Below are 21,645 nucleotides of genomic sequence, written 5' to 3'. Positions count from 1 at the left end.
CCAATAATCAAATGCCATAGGGTAGAGATCTTAAAAGGCATGCATGTTTCAAGTGAACATATTTGATGTGGTCAGTTGTTTGAGGAGATTTAAAAACATTTTTTTATTATTATTATTAATAGGATTTTTTCAGGTTCATCCAAATATGTTAATTTACAAGGCAGCACACAAGCAACATCTTGACTGATGCAGATGGGCAAATGGAGTAGGCCCCGCCTAGCCTAAAGGAGCAGAGCCACCATAGACTGTATTGGGAGTCACAGATTTGGTGTCCTTTTTGAACACGTTGCATAACGGATGGAACGAATCTGTTCTACACTTAGCCTCTGCGATATGGGGGAAATATGGCCACCTGTGAGTTAGATGTCTGGCAGACTTTTCCTGGACTACGATGTCATCAAAGTGAAAACAATAAAATATATTTACAACTACATATTATCTTCACTTCCCTGCACACTTAACGCGTGCGAAGAAAAATATGTTCGATTTTGACAATGACAGATAAGCGCCCATATATTTTGAACAATGTCGTGTCTTCCGGCAGCATGGCATTATGTCAAAATACATGACACTTCCGGTGATGTCAAAACAATACTTTGTCATTTTATTATGGTAAATTATGATGATGCATCCTTTAAACGACGCTTAATGACCATTTGCGCAAAGATATATTTATATTACTCGATTTAGAAGACACAAAATTGACCAAAGTTAATTCCTCTTGATGCATTTCATAGCTTGCCGGTAAATTCGCTACATTGTGCCTTGGCACTTCAAATGCACAAAACGAACATTCTTGGCAGCTTTTTTTTGGTCGATGGTCATTAGTTAACTCACACGGTTGTCATTTGAGGACGGAGGTAACTCCCCATAAAGAGTGAGATAATAAACTGGATGCGGACCTGAACTCTCCTTGGGCATGTGTTTTTCGAGGGACTGGGAAAGAGCGGATACTTCCTGTGTTGCTGCTGCTGCTGCGGTTACTGACCTAGAGATGCGCGGAGGGGGAGAGAAATGGAGTTTCAGTGAAGACTAAAGTAACGGACAGACTTCAACCCAAAAAGGATCCAACGAAGATATTCGGTTGAAGCTACATCAAGTTGCGAAACAGATTATTTTCAAGGTGACTGGCTTGAAATGAAGCTGCTGAAACCAAGTTGGGTCAGTCACAATGGTAAGTGTCTCAATCGCGGTTGTGCTGGAATCCGAGGTTCAAGTTGAGCTTTTGTTGTTTTTTGGGGCAAGCTTACCCGAGCCAAGATGACGATAGGGTTGCCATCAGCCAGGATGCAGCTTTCTGTAAACACCTGCGCTTAGTTCTACATGCTTAGCCTCGAGAGTACGGTGTTTTTACGAGTTATTTTGTAAGAATTTGGATTAAATGGCTACATATTACTCCAGCAGTCACCGGGACCCATTTTGGAAGTTGCAAAGGCAACTAAATCGAGTAGCGGCATGTCTTGAATTACAATGCTGCTAGAGCATAGGGCCATGCAACTGTTTCATAAAGCTCACATATTACAGCTAACGCCAACACTTACTTTACGAATTGATGGATTTGACCATTGTTTCTGTTGGCTTCGTGAATTGAAGCCTAGGCTACATGTTACACCGGTTACACCAATCATGGAAGGAGAGCACGCCTGTCAAGTAAACAACAAAGATATAGAAAACTCGCAAGGTTCCCGCACATTTTACTCTAGGTTGTTGTGCCAAATTGATAGATTTAAGTGCGATTTCCATGGTTGTAGATCTGTGCTCACCATCTTCTGCAACATTAATACAGAATCTGTATGAACTATTGTATGCAGAACCAGCATGCATTGATGGAACTATGCTGCTATTGTTTTGTTTAGTTGTCCATACTTGCATGAAAATGCTGTAAGGCTGTCATACATTATTGTACATAGAACTGACTCTAGCATTTTACGTGACATATCACATCCACTGTGATTGCACTTTTGCAGGAAAACCAATATTTTCAGTCGACATCCATCCTGATGGAACCAAGTTTGCTACTGGTGGCCAAGGTAAAGTAACGACATGCTCAACCTGTTGGAAATCCAACATATTTCAGTGAACTGCATTTAATGGCAAAATCTCAAAAATATGGTGATGTTGTCAAGGCTATTTTTTAGATGTGAATTCATCCTTAGTCATGTTTACCAATCAGAATAGAGTATAATTTGAAGTGATTGGATTACTCATGGCGGCTCTTTGTAATTGAATAGGGGAGGACTCTGGGAAGGTGGTCATTTGGAACATGGCGCCAGTGCTCCGGGAGGAGGATGAGAAGAATGAGAACATTCCCAAGATGCTCTGCCAGATGGACAATCATCTAGGTCTCATTTAGCCATTCACATGGGCTCCTTATTCATCCAATCACATGTTGTTCTTGGCAGTGCCTTATAAGGGCATTTGTTGCTCAATCACGTTTGATGTGAGGTACATGATGTGCACACACAGGACATGATCACTAAACTCATTGTGTGGTTGTCTTCTCCTGTCTGCAGCTTGTGTAAATTGTGTCCGCTGGTCCAACAATGGCCTGTACCTGGCCTCAGGTGGAGACGACAAATTGGTTATGGTGTGGAAACGAGCAGCGTAAGTGACACATGTGTGCTTGCGCACACACACACACAGACATAGACACACACCCGCACACATACACACACATGCACACATGCACACAGACACACAGACTGCTTCACATGTATACTATATTTACACATTCCAATTTCAGCAGCTGGAAAAATTATCATATCTAAGGGTGTGTTTTTTTGTTATTATGTGAATGGTCATGAAAATCAGAAAATGGCATGAGATAAATCTGGAGATGTGATGTCCTTGGTATCATCCAGTTGAATATTGAATTGTGTGCTAATTTGTTCATTCATTTCAACAGGTTCATTGGCCCCAGCACGGTCTTTGGATCCAGCAGTAAGCTTGCCAATGTGGAGCAGTGGCGATGCGTGACCATTCTAAGAAATCATACTGGAGGTGAGCGAGTCTGCACCAACAAATTAAAACCATGCATTATAAAATACCCCAAAGGCAACGGTCAGATTGAGTTTGCATGTTCATTGTCAATTTACTATTTTTTTGGTATATTTTTACATTTTTCAGATGTAATGGATGTGGCATGGTCCCCACATGATGTGTGGTTGGCCTCCTGCAGTGTGGACAACACCATCGTCATCTGGAACGCGCGCAAATTTCCAGGTGGGTTCACGGAAGTGATACTTATTACTAGCCACATTTAGTTTTTGTCATTAGTGTAGTAAAGGTACTTTTTCAAAATCTTGTTAAGAACCATTTTGGGGGTGTTCGCTAAGTTGGGAAAGTTGGTAGATGCATGCAGAGTGCATTCCTTTGAGACAGCTCGTAACACTGTAAAAAGTTTGGAGATGATGAATGCACTTGGTTAATAAAATAAAATTTCGAATCTGAATCTGATCATCTGTTTTATTGTTGAAATATGTTGACATAGGGGAAAAAAAGCTGAATTGCTATAGAAAAAAAAAAGTGTCATTGGTGATAACCAAGATAATACAACACAACAGCATAGCAGAGTATATCTCCTGCAGTGACTAGACACGTGTGTTCTGTACCCTTATCTCCGCCCCAGAGATTATAACTTCGCTGAAGGCTCACACTGGCCTGGTGAAGGGGCTCACGTGGGATCCTGTGGGGAAGTACATCGCCTCTCAGGCGGACGACCGCAGCCTGAAAGTGTGGAGGACCATGGACTGGCAGCTGGAAACTAATATCACCAAGCCCTTCAACGAGGTGAGGCGCAAGGCCAGGGGGGTGCAAGGGCTCTCATGTGTCACCGCTTTTGCATAACAATGGTGTGTGTGTGTGTGTGTATGTGTGTGTGTGTGGATGAATGTGGTTCTGGCATGTGTAGCACATTTCAAAGGGGAGTTGGGCATGCATCTCTTTTCAGCACTGGTAATGAGGCCATTCAAAATGCTTAGCCTTTCTATGAAGTATGACATGGTTAGCACCTTTGCATATGCTGTGCTACAAGGTCAATGGTTTATTCTAGCTGGAAGTTGGTCCGTGTACAGTGTATATTTTGTATATTGTATGTGCTGGGTTTGTTTGCCAGGGTTTAATAGTATAATTGAATTGCTTTCAATCACCATCTCTCCTCTCTGGGGAAAAAGAGCAGGCCCTCGTAGTTATTGTTTCAGATGTGATTTGGTCATGTGCCATGGTGTCTCCTCTTGTGATTGGTATTGTTAGCAAATTTAGTAATTACAGTAATTTCCTTTGTATTAGCCGCATTGTGCATAAGCCGCAGCACAGCTTTTTATGCAAGTTAAAAGAAACAAGAACATATTAGTACCATATTTTAACTGCCCCTGTGTGTTAACCTAATTCTGCAAAGATCGATGTGTAAGCCGTGGCTACAGTAATAGTTGGGAAATGACGATAATTGGTATTAAAAACGTAGCGTCTGCTAACTCCTCCTGCTAGAACGCTGTAGTTAAATGCCCGCTGTGGTCTCTCTGTGTGCCTCTGTGTCCAGTGCGGTGGGACCACTCATGTGCTCCGTCTCAGCTGGTCTCCCGACGGACAGTACCTGGTGTCCGCTCACGCCATGAACAACTCCGGCCCCACCGCTCAGATCATCGAGAGGGACGGCTGGAAGACCAACATGGACTTTGTCGGACACAGGAAGGCCGTCACCGTCGTGGTAAGCTACCGGCGGTGCTTTTCGGCCCTCCGTTCATGTCTCTATCCTCGGTTGTGTCTTGTGCAAGCCTCACCGACCACATAAGCAGTGTTTCACTTGAGCTGACCCTAGTAGTTTCAGTTTAGCGCGCCGAAGGCCGAGCTGCTCTGGAAATCACCTCTTTAGGGCGCTCACAGCTGTCTAAATTTAAAAAGAGAAATATCGTTCTTGGATACAAACTCTGAAAAGTCAGACTTTTCTTTTCTTTTTAGTCAGTCAGCCAGCCAGCCAAGCCTCTCTGTTTATGTGAAGCCTGAACATGCAGCTCCTTTTTCTCTCTTGCAGAAATTCAATCCCAAGATCTTTAAAAAGAAGCAGAAGAATGGGAGCTCTCAGAAGGGCAGCGGGCCCTACTGCTGCTGTGCTGTGGGGAGCAAAGACCGCTCCCTCTCCGTATGGGTAAGGAAGGAACATGCAGACATATGGATGTTTACATAGACCAGTCATTAACATACCAATGGGCCTTATAAAGATCAGTGCTATATCTTGAATCTTTCGCTCTCTCTTGCTCGCTCTCTCTCTCTCTCTCTCTCTCTCTCTCGTTTGCTTGCTCGCTCTCTAATGCTCTGACCCTCTCTCACACACACACACACACACACACACAATATAATTTGATACACAAATTCAGCCTAGTATTGTACTTGCTGTCTTTGCAGTTTTTTTTTACTGCAATTATTCACAGAGTTACAAAACAATCTCCTGAACCAGCACTACATGGTTGGTTTCAGATGGAATTGAAAATGAGAACTGGGCTAGACTGCATGTTTCAATCAATCAATCAGTCTTCATAGCGACTTTCAGACTGTAATACAAGGTTAGAACGATAAAATGGTAAAAGCAATGACGTGTTGACAAATGTTTTTAGGAACATTTAAAATGATAATTTAATTCTAAGAGAGAAAATGAAGGTAATGCCAAACCCTTTTTGTGGGCTGTAATTGTATTTCGAATGGCTTGTAACCTGTTCATACATTTTTGCAGCATTGCAGCAACCTAGTGTGTTTGTAACAAATGCATGAACTGACCTCTCGGTAGCTGCCCTTGAGAGCTGAAAGGCTGCACTTGTATTTCTTGGGATAGAGGCATTATTGGTATAATAATAACTAATGTGAGTCAACTCCGATCAAGGTCAAAAAGCACACTGACAGGGAAGCTACACCAGGCCCCTAACTGAAGGGGTCCGTTTGCGACGCGTAAAATCCATTTTAGAACACCAGTTTTTGTTTTTCCGAATGCGCGCGCCGCTATCACGTCTGGTGTAGCTACTTCCATTGATTATAATAAGCTGTGGAAGCTAATCGTTGCAGCAGTAATTAGTGGAAGCTAATTGTTGCAGTAGACGCAACGCGAATGGAACGCTTCCCTGTAAGATGAAGGTTATTGATAAAGGTCATTCTGTGTATGGATCAGACCCAGTGGGTGAGAAATGCATCGTGGTATTGCTTGATATTGATCATATCTTGACATCAGCTCTGAGAAGTAATCCAGTCATTCATTTTTATTTACATCGTTGAAGTTGACATGGCATGTTTTCTATCTCACAATAGATTTGGAATTTGGTCTTTCTCCATCGTCTGCTTTCCTGCACTTTTTCTTTAGCAGGCTGTATTGTTTTCAGTATTGTACGGTATTGTTTTCAGTATTGTTTTCAGTACATTACTGTGTCGTTTTCAGTTTTCAGTCAGTTATTTTTCTATGGTCAGATGATGTGTAGTAACTTTGAAATGAATCAGGCTTCATGTGACATGTGTCTTACTTACTGTCGGACTTGAGGAATGAATCACGTCTGAAGTAAATGAATCTCCTTGCTGTGTGTGTGTGTGTGTGTGTGTGTGTGTGTGTGTGTGTGTGTGTGTGTGTGTGTGTGTGTGTGTGTGTGTGTGTGTGTGTGTGTGTGTGTGTGTGTGTGTGTGTGTGTGTGTGTGTGTGTGTGTGTGTGTGTGTGTGTGTGTGTGTGTGTGTGTGTGTGTGTGTGTGTGTGTGTGTGTGTGTGTGTGTGTGTGTGTGTGTGTGTGTGTGTGTGTGTGTGTGTGTGTGTGTGTGTGTGTGTGTGTGTGTGTGTGTGTGTGTGTGTGTGTGTGTGTGTGTGTGTGTGTGTGTGTGTGTGTTTTCATGGCTTTCAGTTGACATCACTCCTTGGTTGTGATCCATGACCTGTTTGACAAATCCATCATGGACATTTCATGGTAAGTTTCCCGTGTGGAATAAAATACTTGCGTGTGACAAGGCAAATTAGTGCATAGCAAGTATATTCTTCTATTTAGTAAATTTTTTACATTCTTCTATTAGCCTCCCCCTTTACTTCCTGAAAATTAAGCACATATGTGATGTACTGTAATGTATGCTGTTCCGTAGGACATTGAATGGGATGGGAATCCTGGTATGCTCCATGGATGGCACTGTGGCATTCCTGGATTTTAACTTGGATGAGCTGGGAGACCCCCTCAATGAGGAGGAGAAGGTATCATTACAATTGGGCCTGCAATGTAATATATAATCCCACTGATTAACTTCTATTCTGACATAAGATGTAAAAGGTTTAGCCTAAAACCCCACTTCATTGTGAACTGGACACTTGCTGGACACTTGCTGGACACTTGCTGGACACAGACACAGACACAGACACAGACACAGACACAGACACAGACACAGACACAGACACAGACACAGACACAGACACAGACACAGACACAGACACAGACACAGACACAGACACAGACACAGACACACAAACCCAAGAGGAGATTCATGTTACCGTTACTCATGGGCCCTCTCTGAATGTTTAACACTCTGTAAAGCGCCATGAGACATGTGTAATGTATTGGAGCTCTATAAGCGAAATTGAAATGTGAATCATTTCTTCTCTCCATGTGTTGCTGTGCAGAACTCCATTCATCAGAACATCTATGGTAAGAGCCTGGCCATCACCAACACCGAGGCCCAGCTCTCCACCACCATCATAGAGAACCCCGAGATGCTCAAGTACCAGCCCGACCGACAAGGGGGTGAGCGGGCCGGAGCGATGCCAATCGCTGGCCATGAGAACCAGACTCCCAAGCTCACCAACGTGGTCAACGGAGAGTCCCTCGAGGACATCCGTAAGGTGAGATATGACTCCTGTGATGCTTTAGGATGCTAGCTGTTGTTGGAAGTGACCTTGAACAGCTGCAGAGGTGTCGTTCGTACTCGGTCCTGTAAAGCATGAAGTTGATCAGACGAATTATCGTCTAATGTGCAACACCTCATTGTAAAACGAATGTCTGAACATAGTTTTGAGTTGTAGGATTAACCAACTTACTTTGATGTTAAGAGCATGTGTATGTATGTTTTTATTTATTTATTCATTTTTTAAAAAATCTTTAGCTTTAGAAATGGCTAACAATGAGACAGCAGCAGGACAGGATACACATTAAAATGAAACCACCTTGAACCTGCGCCCAAAGTTCTGTTGTGTCGTGTCCTCTTGACAGAATCTGCTGAAGAAGCAAGTGGAGACCAGGACAGCAGATGGCCGGCGGAGGATTACCCCCTTGTGCATCGCACAGCTTGACACAGGGTAAAACTTCTGCTTTTTAGATGGTCACACACACACACACACACACACACACACACACGAGACAGGATTAAATAGTTTAGACAGGCCACCTCAGTAGAGTATTAAGGACTACCCTTGTTATGGCACATATGTCAGTATACCATTAAAAGGTGGCAAAGTATGATCCCTATTCAGTAAACATTGGTGATGTTCTTGAAAATACAGGGAGCAGAATAAGTTTTTGCCCCTTTGCTAAAGTTGACTGAAAAGAGGAATACAAAATCATCTCTTGGAAATGTATCTTAATGCTTTAATTTTAAAAATGAGTAAAAATCCTTCCTTTAAGGATACCAGTTTTCTTTGAGAATGAAGAATGTGTCGTAAATGTAAATGTTCTTCTTTAAAATACAGGGTGCATAAGTATTTGCACCCCAATGTTAAATTCCCATAGAGGCAGGCAGATTTTTATTTTTAAAGGTCAGCTACTTCATGGATCCATGATACTATGCATGCTGATCAAGTTCCCTTGGCTTTTGCAATTGAAATAGCCCCACATCACTACATACCCTACTACACCTATACCTGGAGATTGGTTGGCCTTTTAGCCGGTTTGATGCACATTGAGCTCAATGCAAATCAAACCAGCTTTGGATTATTTGAAAAAATATTTGTCCACTTCATGCATCAGGGATGTGATTTTTCCGTTGGGGAAAAATCACTCCGCAAGCCTTGTCCGTTCCCTGGTGGATTTCTTTGAAAGTGAAAGCAGACGTGTTGATGAATGTTTGATGCATGTTTGATGCAAGTTTGATGCAAGTTCGATGTGTGTGGTGAACTATTTGTTTCTTAGCAGAAGCCATGAAGCGGTAAACGGTCCAATTATTTATTTTAAAAGATATTATTTATGAAGTTTTTTTTTTGTTGTTGTTGTTCGTTCGCGTCCAGTTTGACGTGTCTGGATTTTCCGATAATGACAGCAATCTTGTGATGCTGATAATTGACTTTTAATTTCTGCGCCTGTAAACTAGTCTAGGCTGCGCTTGAAGTTAGCTGTGACAGACTAGCCTACTGTTTTTCATCGTTTTAACCACAGAGTCGGTCTACCTTACTGTAGTTCTACTAAATTGTTTAGTAAACACCTTGTCATTTCGCGTTTGTCCAGCCGTTCACCTCGCTCCGTGCGCCCCGTGTCATTCAAAACATATTTCGGGATAGCCATCTCACGAAACGTATGACGATAATGCAAAGAGATTAACACTTTGGCATGCTTGGTAAACAAACATCAGTCTTGCACATAATATTGAGCTGAATTTGAATGGAAATGGCCTACTGTAGCATTGCTGATAGATGTAAAAAGTCGCCTATTTAAAGGCACAGTCTGAATTTTAATCCTAGCTCTCCATTTAGTGTGTGCACTTGAACAACTAGATGTAGCTTATAACAGTAGGGCCTGCTATTTATTTTAGGAGGAGCGGTGTAGGACATGTTACTTTGGAAGGAGAGGGAGTGGTGCAATTTGATTTTCTTTGGAACTTAAATATCACAACCTTCAAGCAACCTCTTCAATCAGCATCAATACCAATAGGCCTATGGTTCACTATATTGTACAGGACTAGAGGACTGTAGGGGGCAGGCTTTATGTTATCAAGTAGGCCTAAATAATGTTGTCAAAATTATAACTTTATGTTGGTTTAAGTTAAGACAAAACGTGTTATGAACTGAGAAAATCCATGCTTCTACATCATTGTTGGCAAAATGATCATGATAGCCTACATATTTCATCCATATCTGGTTTAGTCTTGAGTAGGCCTAGACTACTTTGCTGTAAATTAGTTTTCTTTAGACCTATAGACTATATTGTAAAGTTATATTATACTGTATGAAATATATGTATCACAGTTTATCAATAGTTCTCACAAAAGTAATCAGATGTCATCATTTAGGGAAGGGGGGAACGGACGACGACTACCAGTTCCTTCTAGAGTAGGGATATCCCTCTCCATCTTCAAAAAAGTCTGAAAACCCAGCTCTTCAGAGAACATCTCCTCTCATAGCACTACTTACAACTAGTCTTGCTTATCCTACGGACAATTGCTCTCATTGATGCACTTACTACACTCATTGATGCACTTATTGCGGTTGTTGTTTATTGTCGCTTTGGTTAAAAAGCGTCAGCCAAACGTTATGTAATATAATGTAAATGTAAAGGTGTGTATTGGCTTGGCTAAAGCCTCATTGCTCCTGCTCTGCGTCCTGAGAGACGACCTGACGTGTGTGTGTCCGTGTTCTCTCCTCTGCTCAGGGATTTCTCTCCTGACGTGTGTGTGTCCGTGTTCTCTCCTCCGCTCAGGGATTTCTCTCCGGCCCTGTTCAACAGCGCGCCCATCCTGCCCGGCTCCAGCATGTCCAACCAGCTGACCCCGCAGCTCTCGTCCGAGTCCAACGCCTCCAACTCCCTGGGCCTGCGCCCGCTCCAGGACACGTCGCCGGGCAAGGGCGAGGACAACAAAGACGGGTGAGTGCCCACGCCGGCCAGCTGAGACGCCAGGGCCGCACCTGGAGCCCCGCCTAGCCCTGCGCACTGTCTACCTGTCGGTCGTGGCTCCAAGCTCACCTGGTCACAACATTAGAATGCTTTTGATTGGGGGGCGCTGTGGCGCAGCAGGCTACAGCGCTCGTACCATTTACGGGTCCGAGTGCCCACGGGAACCCAGGTTCGAATCCGGCCTGCGGTCATGTCCCGATCCCACCCCATCTCTCTCTCCCACTTGCTTCCTGTCTACCACTTCACTGTCCTGTACTAATAAAGGCAAAAAGCCAAAAAATATACTTAAAAAAAAAAAAAAAAAAAAAGAATGCTTTTGATTAGTCAAACATGTTCAGCTAATTAAGAGGCTCAAACGTTTTTTTAAAGCCGGAAGCGCACAGGAGACGGATTGAACAAACACTGTGCACTGTCATCTTGTATATGAACATACTGTACATACTCCTGCTCATGAATGGAAACTGTGTAAACTATTGCTCTTCTTGTCTCCTCTCCTTGTTCCTCTGCAGTGCCGCCCTGGCTACTAATTCCATCGGCATGAAGGCCGGCCTGTTCCCCCCCGCCACCAAGATGGAGCCCATGAAGGCTCTGGACTCAAGGTTCACCGAAAGGTCAAAAGCCACACCAGGACTCACAATCACCTCCACTCCTGTAGGCATGACCCCACTGGACAGGTAAGAGAGTGTGTGACTGTGTGTGACTGTGTGTGACTGTGTGTGACTGTGTGTGACTGTGTGTGACTGTGTGTGACTGTGTGTGACTGTGTGTGTGTGTAAAAATGAGAGATGCCAATATACAGGTTGGTACTTATTACTGTTTCCACACATTGACACTTTAAGTTGAGTGTGTGTGTTTTTGCGTGTGTGTGTTCAGAGCTAAAGACAGCAGCACTTTGAAGGACTCCAAGCTGAAGGACGACACGAGCAGCGACAGCGAGGAGAAGATTACCATAAAGTCGTTCTCGGCGCCCAAGAGGAAGGTGGAGATGGAGGGAGGGGAGGTGGTGGAGAAGAGGAAGAAGGGCCGGCCCAGGAAAGACAACAAGATGATGATGCCCCTGTCTCAGCCCTTCCCACAGGTAGTGTGGTACAGCCCAGCACCCTTAACCAGAGCTACAGACATAAACTAGCACAGTTAAAGGCCGTTAACACCAAGAACGATAACTATAACCATAACTATAACATACCGATAAAAACGTTCACACTGACCAACGCTAAAAAAAAGTCTCATGTTAATGAATGTGATTGCTTAAAATGTGATGGGTTATGATTGGCTGTTTAACTTTTTATCGTTCACAAAATCGCTCTGAAAGTGATCCCCAATGATACCGTAATTTCCTGACTATTAGCCACTTACATTATACATTGATTTTGCAAAATTTCTTCAGCTATGAGGTTAATACAGGGTAGCATTTAATATGGTGTTAATATGGTTTTGTTTTAACTTGCATTGAACACTGTCCTGCGGCTTATACACAATGCGGCTTATATTAAATGACTGTATTGTTCTCCATGTCGTTATCGTTATAGTTTATGTGTGAATGTCATCATTCATATTAGTAAGAACAATATTTGTTTATAGTTATAGATGACTTGATGGCCTGAGTTTCTTCTCTTCTCATAAACACTTTGATTCCCTTGTGGCCCAGCGCAACAAACTGCCTTGAGTACAATTGGTTATATCGGTGATGCAGCTGGACATATTGGTCTTGCCCCTCCAGTTCGGTGATCGATTTGTTCTGTCTGCTTGTTTTGCCCACAGACTCCCGTGGTGGTGGAGAAGGAGCCGGCTCGAGCAGCAACAGCAGGAGTAGCCGCAGCAGTAGCTGCTCCGGCCGCCGTGCAGCTCAAACTGCCCACACCATCAGCGCAGAAGTCCTTCACCCATCAGGTCAGCTCATGGGCCCAGACTTGGTCCTCCTGCTCTCTGCCTCAAAACATGGAGGAGCTGTCGGCTCTGTCTCACACACTTTAATAAGAGCGGTTCAGTCCATTTGCACATGGTGGGCTTAGTACTGTGCCCCCCAGTACCTCTCCACAGTGGAAAGTAAGGAGTACTGTACTTGATGGATTGAGATCACTCTTGAACATGTGAGATGGGTGTACACTGTACATTCATGCTAGGTGCATATTTACCCACACATAGAGTAGCTCATGTGTAGCTAGTTAGATAACACGACGGAGTAGATTAAATGGAATCTTTTTTAAAAGAAAAGTTTTAGCTAAGAAGCTTTGGCTTCTTATTTTGCTGTCTACTGTAAATCTACACTATGTCATTAATATGAAAAAAGAAGTATAGAACTCAGCTGTTCTCAGCTAAAAATGTGTCTGTCTGTCTGTCTGTCTGTCTCTCTTTGTCCTGAGCACAGGTGAGCGCGGACCCCTCTGTGTACCTGGAGGTGGAGAACGAGGTGTCGTCGGTCGCCGGGGCGCGGCTCAGCCAGGTGCGCTGCACCAGGGACGGCCGTGAGTGGGACGGCCTGCTGCCCAGCCGCATCCTCATCGCCAGCGGCAGCCTGTGAGCATCCCGCCAGGGGGGACGGGGACGGGGGGACGGGGGGACGGGGGGACAGGGGCGGGGGGGTGATGACCACACATGACCACTAACTCTATTATTATGGGATTTTAATAAATGGAGCTAGTAAATTAATAACTAATAATAGGCTATACTTTAATAGGTTGTAGACTTTAATTACATCGTTTATCAGGACCCAACACTGCTGATAGACTTGGTCGTTTAAAGTAGCTCTCTATACCAGCAAATTCAATTTAGTTCTGTTCAATTGAATTGAAAAAAATGTGCTTACGTTGCTGATTTTAATTATAGATTTGTTTGTATGTTAAGGTTAATTACTATATTTCAGATTTGCAATGAATCCCTCTCTCGGGTACAGAGCAACAACAGGCTGTGCTATAAGGGAACCCTCACCAGCTGTTTAGTTGTGTGCTGTTGCCTTGGAGACCTAGACGCTCCCTGTGTGCAGATTTGTGTTCAATCATCATCACACTACTGTTCTTAACTAAATGAACAAATCAGTCATTCCTCTCAGTGCGGTGGATGGAGACGGTTTGATAAATCTGTTGTGCTTGGCCCCTGAGATGTATGGTTCGGGACGGCCCTAGCTGTAGCGTGTGACTCATCACAGAGCCCCGATCACTGCCTGATGTCTCTTAATAACTCCGCAAACTCAAGGTGTCACTAAGAGCCCTGACATAATCTCCGCTTAATTGCCAGTAATGACTCGACAATTAATTAGCCAGGAAATGAACTGCGCGACGGCAAAGCCCTGATTGTGCAACACTTTGCTACCCTGTTACGCCGACGCGCCCGGGAACTTTGCTTTGGAGCAGACAGGTCCTCTCCGTTTAATTAGACTAATACGGGGCTAAAACGGGTGTAATTGCATTTTGGGCAGGAGATGGCGAATAACTGATTTGTTAAGGCGGCTGAAGGAGATTGCCTCCTCACTCAGAGCAGAGGGATTAAGGAAGCGGCGCTTCAAGTGAGGGACCTGATGCATGGGGCTGCTCTCCAGTGAGAGGCCGTGCTGCAGCCTGTGTGTGCTAGCTAGACGGAGAGAGCGCCGTCACCCCTGAGTTCATATGAAATGAGTGCCATTAGAGGCTCCTCCACACTTCCACTCGGGTGGGTCCGTTCAGATGGAGGATGATGGGGGTGATGATGATGGTGATGATGATGAGCACCTTTACTTCCTGATCCGTGTTTTTAAAAAAAAAATTCATTAGTTCTGCGTTATAAATCACCTGGCTAATCCTTTCTCTCTCTTCTTCTCTCCCTTTCTCTCTCTCTTTCTTTCAACCCTTCCTCTCTCCCTCTCTCTCTTTCAACCCTTCCTTTCTCCCTCTGTCTCTCTCTCTTTCAACTTTTCCTCTCCCTCTCTCTCCTTCTTTCAACCCTTCCTCTCTCCCTCTCTCTCTCTCCTTCCTCCCTATCTCTGTGTGTCCAGTGAGGTGGTGGCGGTTGCGTGTGAGGACCGCACGCTGTCGGTGTTCTCGTCGTGTGGCCGGCGGCTCATCCCGTCCATCCTGCTGCCGGCCCCGGTCTCCGCCCTGCACTGCTCCGGCTGGTTCGCCATGGCGCTGACCGCCGCCGCCACGCTCTCCGTCTGGTGAGGAACCCAAACCACCCCCCGCACACCACCCCCCGCGCACACACCCCCCCACCACCCCCCGCACACCCCCCCCACACACCACCACACATTTGAGAAGTCTGATGATTTATTTACCAAATATGTCTGTGTTCTTAGAAAGGTGGATCATTTTGACGTTATCCGCAGACACAAGCATGTTGTCCACAAGTGCACGCTAGGTCCAGATCTCCCTGCACTCACAGGTCACAGACACCTGAGGCTCTTCTCATTCGTCTTTTTATCTATCCTCCCTTCCTCGGTCCTCCAGGCTCATTCCCAATGATCTATAAAGAACACTGGATAGACTATCCCATTGTTGCCGCCCCATCATTCTGTATAGATCAGTGGGAAACGAGCTGGGGGACCGAGGAGAGAGGTTGAGAAGGGGCCCTGGACACAGGCAGTAGGGCTCTAGTGCTGGGCATTAACCTGATAACCTTTAACCTTTTGTGGTGACTGTCACAGTGTTGGATGTGTGCTGTACTATTGTATATGAGCATCATGGTTGTGATATTTACATGTGCATGATTTCATTGTTCTAGCACTATACTACCATTTGAAACGGATTCTTGTTTACAGTCTTTCAAAATTGTTTTTTTCAGTTTTGTAAATCTCTTAGTTTATTTAACGCTGCTGTCATGGTAGTCTTGTTTTCCGGACAGACGGCGGTTTCATTAATCGTTTCTCGTCCTTGAAAGGACCATCAGACGGTATCTGCTGTGCAGTTTGTAGTCTCTCACAGTCTGCCTGTCTGGCTGTGTGTTCTGTTTAATACAGGGACGTGCAAAAACAGATGGCACTTGTCAAGAACGAATCCCTGCACACCATCCTCTCAGGTGAGTGATCGCCCAGAAGCCGAATATTTACATCGCCGCGGTGTGTTTTTCTTTCGTACGGCCGCAATATGTCTTCATTTGGGGTGAGTCCATGGCTGGCTCCAGGATAGTGGAAGAGCCCCAGATATATGTATATTTAGCTGCTAGTTGGCGTGGATGTCTCATCCTTAGCGTGGCCCGCCAACTAGTCTAATCCCCTCTTAGGAGAGGCTGGCTGTGGAGGCGGCTGCTGCTGCTGCTGCTCACAAGGTGGTTTTGGAGGAATCGGATTGAATCCCTCGTTGTCGTTTTCTTCCTCGTTTCATCCTCCTTGCCCCCCCCCCCCCTCCTCCTCTTTGTCCCTGTTCTCCTCTTTGTCCTCTTCCTCCTCCTCTTCCTCCTGTCCACTGTGGTCCCTGCAGGCTCTGGCACCAGTGTCACCCAGTCCCTGCTCACCCAGCAGGGCGTTCCTGTCATCGGCCTCTCTAATGGGAAGTCCTACTGCTTCAGCTCCTCCCTGGGGACCTGGTAAGGCTCGCTCCGCCGAGAATACGCAAGAACCCTATGCACACACACACACGCACACACACACACACACACACACACACAAAATCACCCCCTCCACCACTTTCCCCTGATACAGCGTTTAATTAAAGATGATGGGAGAGGGGGGGAAGGTTTAAAATGAAACCCTGTGAGCATTTTGTACTGTTAATAGTCACTGTGATGAAACATGACTGGAAGGGAGCGAGGAGACAGGGGTGAAATGTGTGTTGTGTTTAGCTTGATCTGGTAGCCTTGAGCGAGCACGGTCTTCATTTGCAGGAATCTGTAATTCTGTTTGTAATATTGTTTCCTTACTCAATATCATGCGCCATCGATGCTGCAAGTGGAATGGCGGCTCGAGGCACCTCTAGATAAATAGAATTACCAAAGCAAGCCACGTTTTATTACTCGGACTAGTTGTCACAACGTTGCAAACATTTCATTTATGCTATTGCTTCGGACTTGCCTTAGGTGGTGGGTTAGAATACCAAATGTGTGTTTTTGCTCTCTCTCTCTCTCTCTCTCTCTCTCTCTCTCTCTGCCTCTCTCTGCCTCTCTCCCTCTCCCTCCCTCCCTCTCTCTTTGACACACACAATCAGAGTCACACGCACTAACACTCTGTGTGTTCCCCCTCAGGAATCTGATTGCTGACAAGCAGGACTCGTTGGTGCAGTGTGCCGACTTCAGGAACTGTCTGACTTCCCAGGATGCACTGGGCTCCACGGGGCCCTTGGCCATCATGCAGGGCCGCAACATCAGGTACGCGCCTCCTCAGCCCCATAGCTCTGCCATACGCAGCTCTGTTCATCAGCCCCATAGCTCTGCCCTATCCAGCCCTTGTCTGCATGTGTATTACACTGCATTGCATTGTATTTACTTCTCGCCAAAGCGACTCAGAACATGGTAAACACTTGCATCATAGATTTGGATATGTATACATGAGTTTACATGCCCTTCTGTTGTCTTTGCAGTGTGTGTGTGTGTGTGTGTGTGCGTACGTGCGTACAGACATACATACATGAGTTTCTGTGTCTCCTGTGCAAATGCAAGTTAATCCTTTTCAAGTCCATGCTCCTGTTCAGATTACAGGGCTTCCTCGGTTCTGCTCTCATTGCATAGTGACTTCTGGGTCATGTGCTTTTTGGCAGGGTGTCTGTATCCACCAACCTGGTTGACTTATTGACATTGTTGTGTGTGTGTGTGTGTGTCTCTGTGTGTGTGTGGTTGGTCTGTGTGTGTCTGTGTGTGTCTGTGTGTGTCTGTGTGTCTCTGTGTGTGTGTGTGTGTGTGTGTGTGGGTGTGTGTTCTCCTGTCTGCAGCGCTGGTCGCCTGGCCTCCAGACTGTCGTCCACGCCCCATCACCTGCAGCAGGGCATGACCCTGGCCTTCCTGGAGAACCAGCTGGCGTCGGCCCTCACGCTGGCCTCGGCGCCCGAGTACCGCCACTGGCTCATCGTCTACACGCGCTTCCTCGTCAACGAGGGTGAGTCCCTCAAGTGCCACCTGCACAGGCGGGCATCCCGGTGTAACGGATGCCAGCTAGTTAGCTGAGCGTGTCGAGCGTTCGTAAACCTCACTCCCCGACGCCTCAAGAGCGCTGCTGGCATGACAGCTAGGAGCCTGGGCTTTTAGCTTGATTGTTAGCGTGCTCGACTCCCGATCCGAGGTGCTGCTGTTTCGCGGGTTCGAGTCCGGGCGTGTGCAGGGCTGGACCGCGGTGGTTCCACACAACGCAGGTTACACCTGGTCCAGAAAGTAAAAGTCCTGCCATATATTCTTTCTACCTGTGCACTACACAGGTGAGATCACTAGTCATCGGATCTACCTGGCTGCTAATTAGGAGGAGCAGGTTTACTAAGTGCTTGGATCAAATGCTTGACAGGACTTTTCCGCCTCTGGCCTCCTGTGCAGCACAGACTCCAGCGTGGTGGAACGCCATCGTTGGGTTTGATCGTCAGTACACAGTGAGAAAGATTGTCTAAAAAAACACACAAAAAAAAGAGACTAAAATGGAGATCAGACTTAAAATAGAGAATATACAGTACTTTAAACCTCGAGTGGTTAAGTGTGTATGTGTGTCTCTGAAAGAGAAGGAGAGAAACAGAGAGAGCAAGAGAGAGAGAGAGAGAAACAGACAGAGAGAGAGGGGGATGGGAGGAAGAGATGGCGGATATATTTCAACACGTGTAATTCCTGTCTGTTCTGTTGTGAATTTCAGGCTATGAGCAGCGGTTGCGTGAGCTGTGTAAAGACCTTTTGGGACCAGTCCACAAATCCACTGGCAGCTCCTGGGAGCCCACTATCCTGGTAAGAGCCACACGCTTCTCCTCTCCTCTTCTCCTCTCTCCTCTCAAGTCTCGCTTTCCTTTACAAAGCGTGAAATACAAAGGGCCAATCTTTGTTTGCCAGATCCTTTACTTCTCTGGTAATATTCTTTCATATTCCGCGGCGCCATGCATCGCCGACGCCGCAAGTGGAATTTCCGCTCGAGGCCTTTCCACATAAAAAAAAACGACAAACAACAAGCCACATAATTCTCTTACTTGTGTTACCTGTCACAAAATGGCAAGCGTTTCATTGCTGGTTGTTTTCTCTGCATCTGCTTCAGGTGGGTTGTTGGAATGCATTGTTTGAATCCCAAATGTGTGAGTGCTGGACTCTCCTCACAGCGGGCTCTTCTCAACCTTCTATCCTCGCTCCTCGCTCCTCCTGCTCGTTCCTACTGATCTATAAAGAACACTGGATAGACTATCCCAGTGTTGCCGCCCCATCATTCTTTATCTAGATCAGTGGGAACCGAGGACTGAGGATGGAGGACCGAGGAGAGAGGGTTGAGAAGAGCCCAGAGTGCACACACTGGGAAGGACTCACCAGCTTGAGCCACTGATGCCCTTTGATGTATTTGATGCACTGTGTCTTTACTGTTGTGTGCTGCGATGGGCTGAAACTTCACTGCTCTTCCCCTGTGTGTCCCCCAGGGCCAGCGGAAGAGGGATCTCCTGCACGAGGTTCTCCCCGTCATCGGCCAGAACCTGCGCTTCCAGAGGCTCTTCACGGAGTACCAGGACCAGCTGGAGCTGCTCCGGAACAAATAGCACTTTTTTCTTCTCCTCCGTTGCTCCGTCGCTCCTGAAGAGTCTTGGAGAAGGAAAAAAAAACCCTGTCCCCCTACCCCCACCCCCACGCGTTTAACAGCCTGGGCCCGTTAGCCGACAGACTGCCCGCGTTTGGTGCTCTTTCCTGGGATATGTGCCTCGCCCCACCCCCCCCTCCCCTCTCTCCATCCAGCCCCTATGGCAGCCTCCCTGACCCAAAGGAAAGCACTGTCCATAGGATGGTGATGAACCTGGTTCAAATTAATTCTCTGAATAGTAATAATGCTGATATTATTATTAATAAGAAGAATAATGATAATAATGGTGATAATACTAAACTATGGTCATTTTTTCTTCTTTTTTTATTGTCTAATAAAATGTGTACAAAGAAAATGGTGCCAATGATGTATAGAATTGACAGATGATGACGATCCCTGTATAAGTTGTACTGGGCAGAGTCTGCTAAGACCTCCTGCCCCCCCTGCGTCATCAGTCACCCCTCAGCCTGCCCTCGCCCCCCCCCCCCCCACCCCCACCCGCGCTCATCACACCCATGCAGCTCTGCACCCCCTCACCTCCACCTCCACATACACACACACACACACACACACAGACGATCAGATCCTGGTGAAGATGCCCCCCATGGAATCATTCGGGCGGCAGACATGGAAGCGATTAGAGAAGAGGGAGGGGGGGGTCCAAGCGGAACTCCAGGAGGTGTTCTGAGCCATCGCCTCCTGCTGCCGAAAAGTGCCCCCCCCCCCTCCTCCCCCCCTGCCCCTCAAAGGAATGAGAAGAGCTCGAAGATCGCTAGGACTGGACACTGTTGGACACTTGTGACCGCACTAAAGGGGGGCTGTGGGGGTGGGACTTGTTCCCTGGAGACTACAGACTATGCCCTTTGCTCCACTCTTGCCCTAACCCTCCCCTCTTTGTACAGCTTCTCTCTGTTAGACATTTGTAAATGTTTGTATAAGACATTTTCTTTGTTTTTTCTTTGTTTTGTTTTTTTCTTTTTTTTTCAGTTTTCTATGAAACGGGGGCAAAGCTACAGTTAGAAAAAAAAATAAACAATTGACCAATGTTATGGCCTGTGCTTTGAAGACACTGTATGTGTGCGTCACTTCATATCACGTCAGGAGTTGAGACAGAGCTCCGTGGTGCACTTCATGGAGAGTTCTGTTCTGCTTTCATTCATCGTGTATTCCACGAGAGAGACGGTTCACTAGCATGGCAGGAGTCCCGCTGGTTATAGCATGCTTGTAGCTGAATAGAGGAGCTGTGTCTAAGTTCTGTTGGATTTAAGATGTCCTGAACCCACCAACAACACTCTTCCATGGACATACAGTGACTTACAGTGTATGCAATACAGCTCCACTAATGTACAAATAGTATTATAAGAGATATGGCCCATCACTGCCGAATTATCAAGCTAGTGGGTATTCATCTGGGCTACAGAACATACAGTAGATGTTACTGACACAAAATGGTTGTCTTCTCATTCTGGTGCTATTTCTTAGTATTTTTTCAATGTTTTAACCCAAAACCACAACATGCTGACCATGTGGGCTGTAAATCAGTGGACAGGGGACAGCACTAGTTGAGCTCAAGGGCAGTGCAGGACTTCAAGGGATGGTGGTGTTTTTTTTTTGGCTGATTGTGAAGACTGGACACAGGGCTGCTTGATTGGCCAGGTGGTGCTGCCTGAATAAAACGGTGTCCGTAGCTCTGTGGCTTTGTGATAGAACATGCCTCATTTCCACAAATGTTTACTGGAATGGGTTTCTCCCTTTTAAGTCGCATGATTAACGTGAAGAAACTGAATGAGGGGGAAAGGTGTGAAGACACCAACAGACAGGAGGCAACACTATTGTCCACATGACAGGTCTGCTCACGTCGCTAAAATACTTCCACTTAACAAAACTCATTCATTTCTTAAGTGCTTGCACCATGTAGGTGTTCAATTACTGGGGTTTGTTGTGTCTGACCCTCAGATTAATGTACCTGTCATTTACTCCCCTCTATTAATCTGAGTGATACAAACGGTAGAAGAAGAGATGTCTAGAGATACGAAAGATGATTAAGAGGTAAGCCATGACCTCCTGTGACATCAACTTTGGAAAAACATAAGATAACATCCCAACTTTTTCCTTGTTATACAGCCATTTGAAATAGTAACTGGACTCAAGTTGTCATGGTTGACCACAGGAGGGCA

At 45.7% G+C, this 21,645-nt stretch overlaps 1 protein-coding gene across 1 annotated transcript; it reads left to right on the top strand.

Moving 5' to 3' along the window:
- Window positions 1-928: 928 nt before the first annotated feature.
- Window positions 929-20,533, top strand: LOC134088680 (protein HIRA). The gene is made up of 25 exons (XM_062542756.1): window positions 929-1,174; window positions 1,968-2,030; window positions 2,232-2,342; window positions 2,514-2,604; window positions 2,906-3,000; window positions 3,127-3,222; window positions 3,629-3,789; window positions 4,538-4,705; window positions 5,030-5,156; window positions 6,873-6,930; window positions 7,100-7,205; window positions 7,629-7,847; window positions 8,215-8,300; window positions 10,630-10,794; window positions 11,334-11,498; window positions 11,698-11,902; window positions 12,586-12,714; window positions 13,193-13,341; window positions 14,792-14,953; window positions 15,752-15,810; window positions 16,212-16,317; window positions 16,972-17,094; window positions 17,655-17,818; window positions 18,554-18,642; window positions 19,314-20,533. The coding sequence occupies exons 1-25, from the start codon at window positions 1,138-1,140 to the stop codon at window positions 19,428-19,430; spliced, it is 3,051 nt and encodes a 1,016-aa protein (XP_062398740.1). The 5' UTR covers window positions 929-1,137; the 3' UTR covers window positions 19,431-20,533.
- The last annotated feature ends 1,112 nt before the right edge of the window (window positions 20,534-21,645 follow it).

This window comes from Sardina pilchardus, chromosome 8 (genome assembly GCF_963854185.1).
Source record: "Sardina pilchardus chromosome 8, fSarPil1.1, whole genome shotgun sequence".
NCBI lineage: Eukaryota > Metazoa > Chordata > Actinopteri > Clupeiformes > Clupeidae > Sardina > Sardina pilchardus.
The sequence above is the reverse complement of the archived record's forward strand: the minus strand, read 5'-3'. Positions and strand labels throughout refer to the sequence as shown.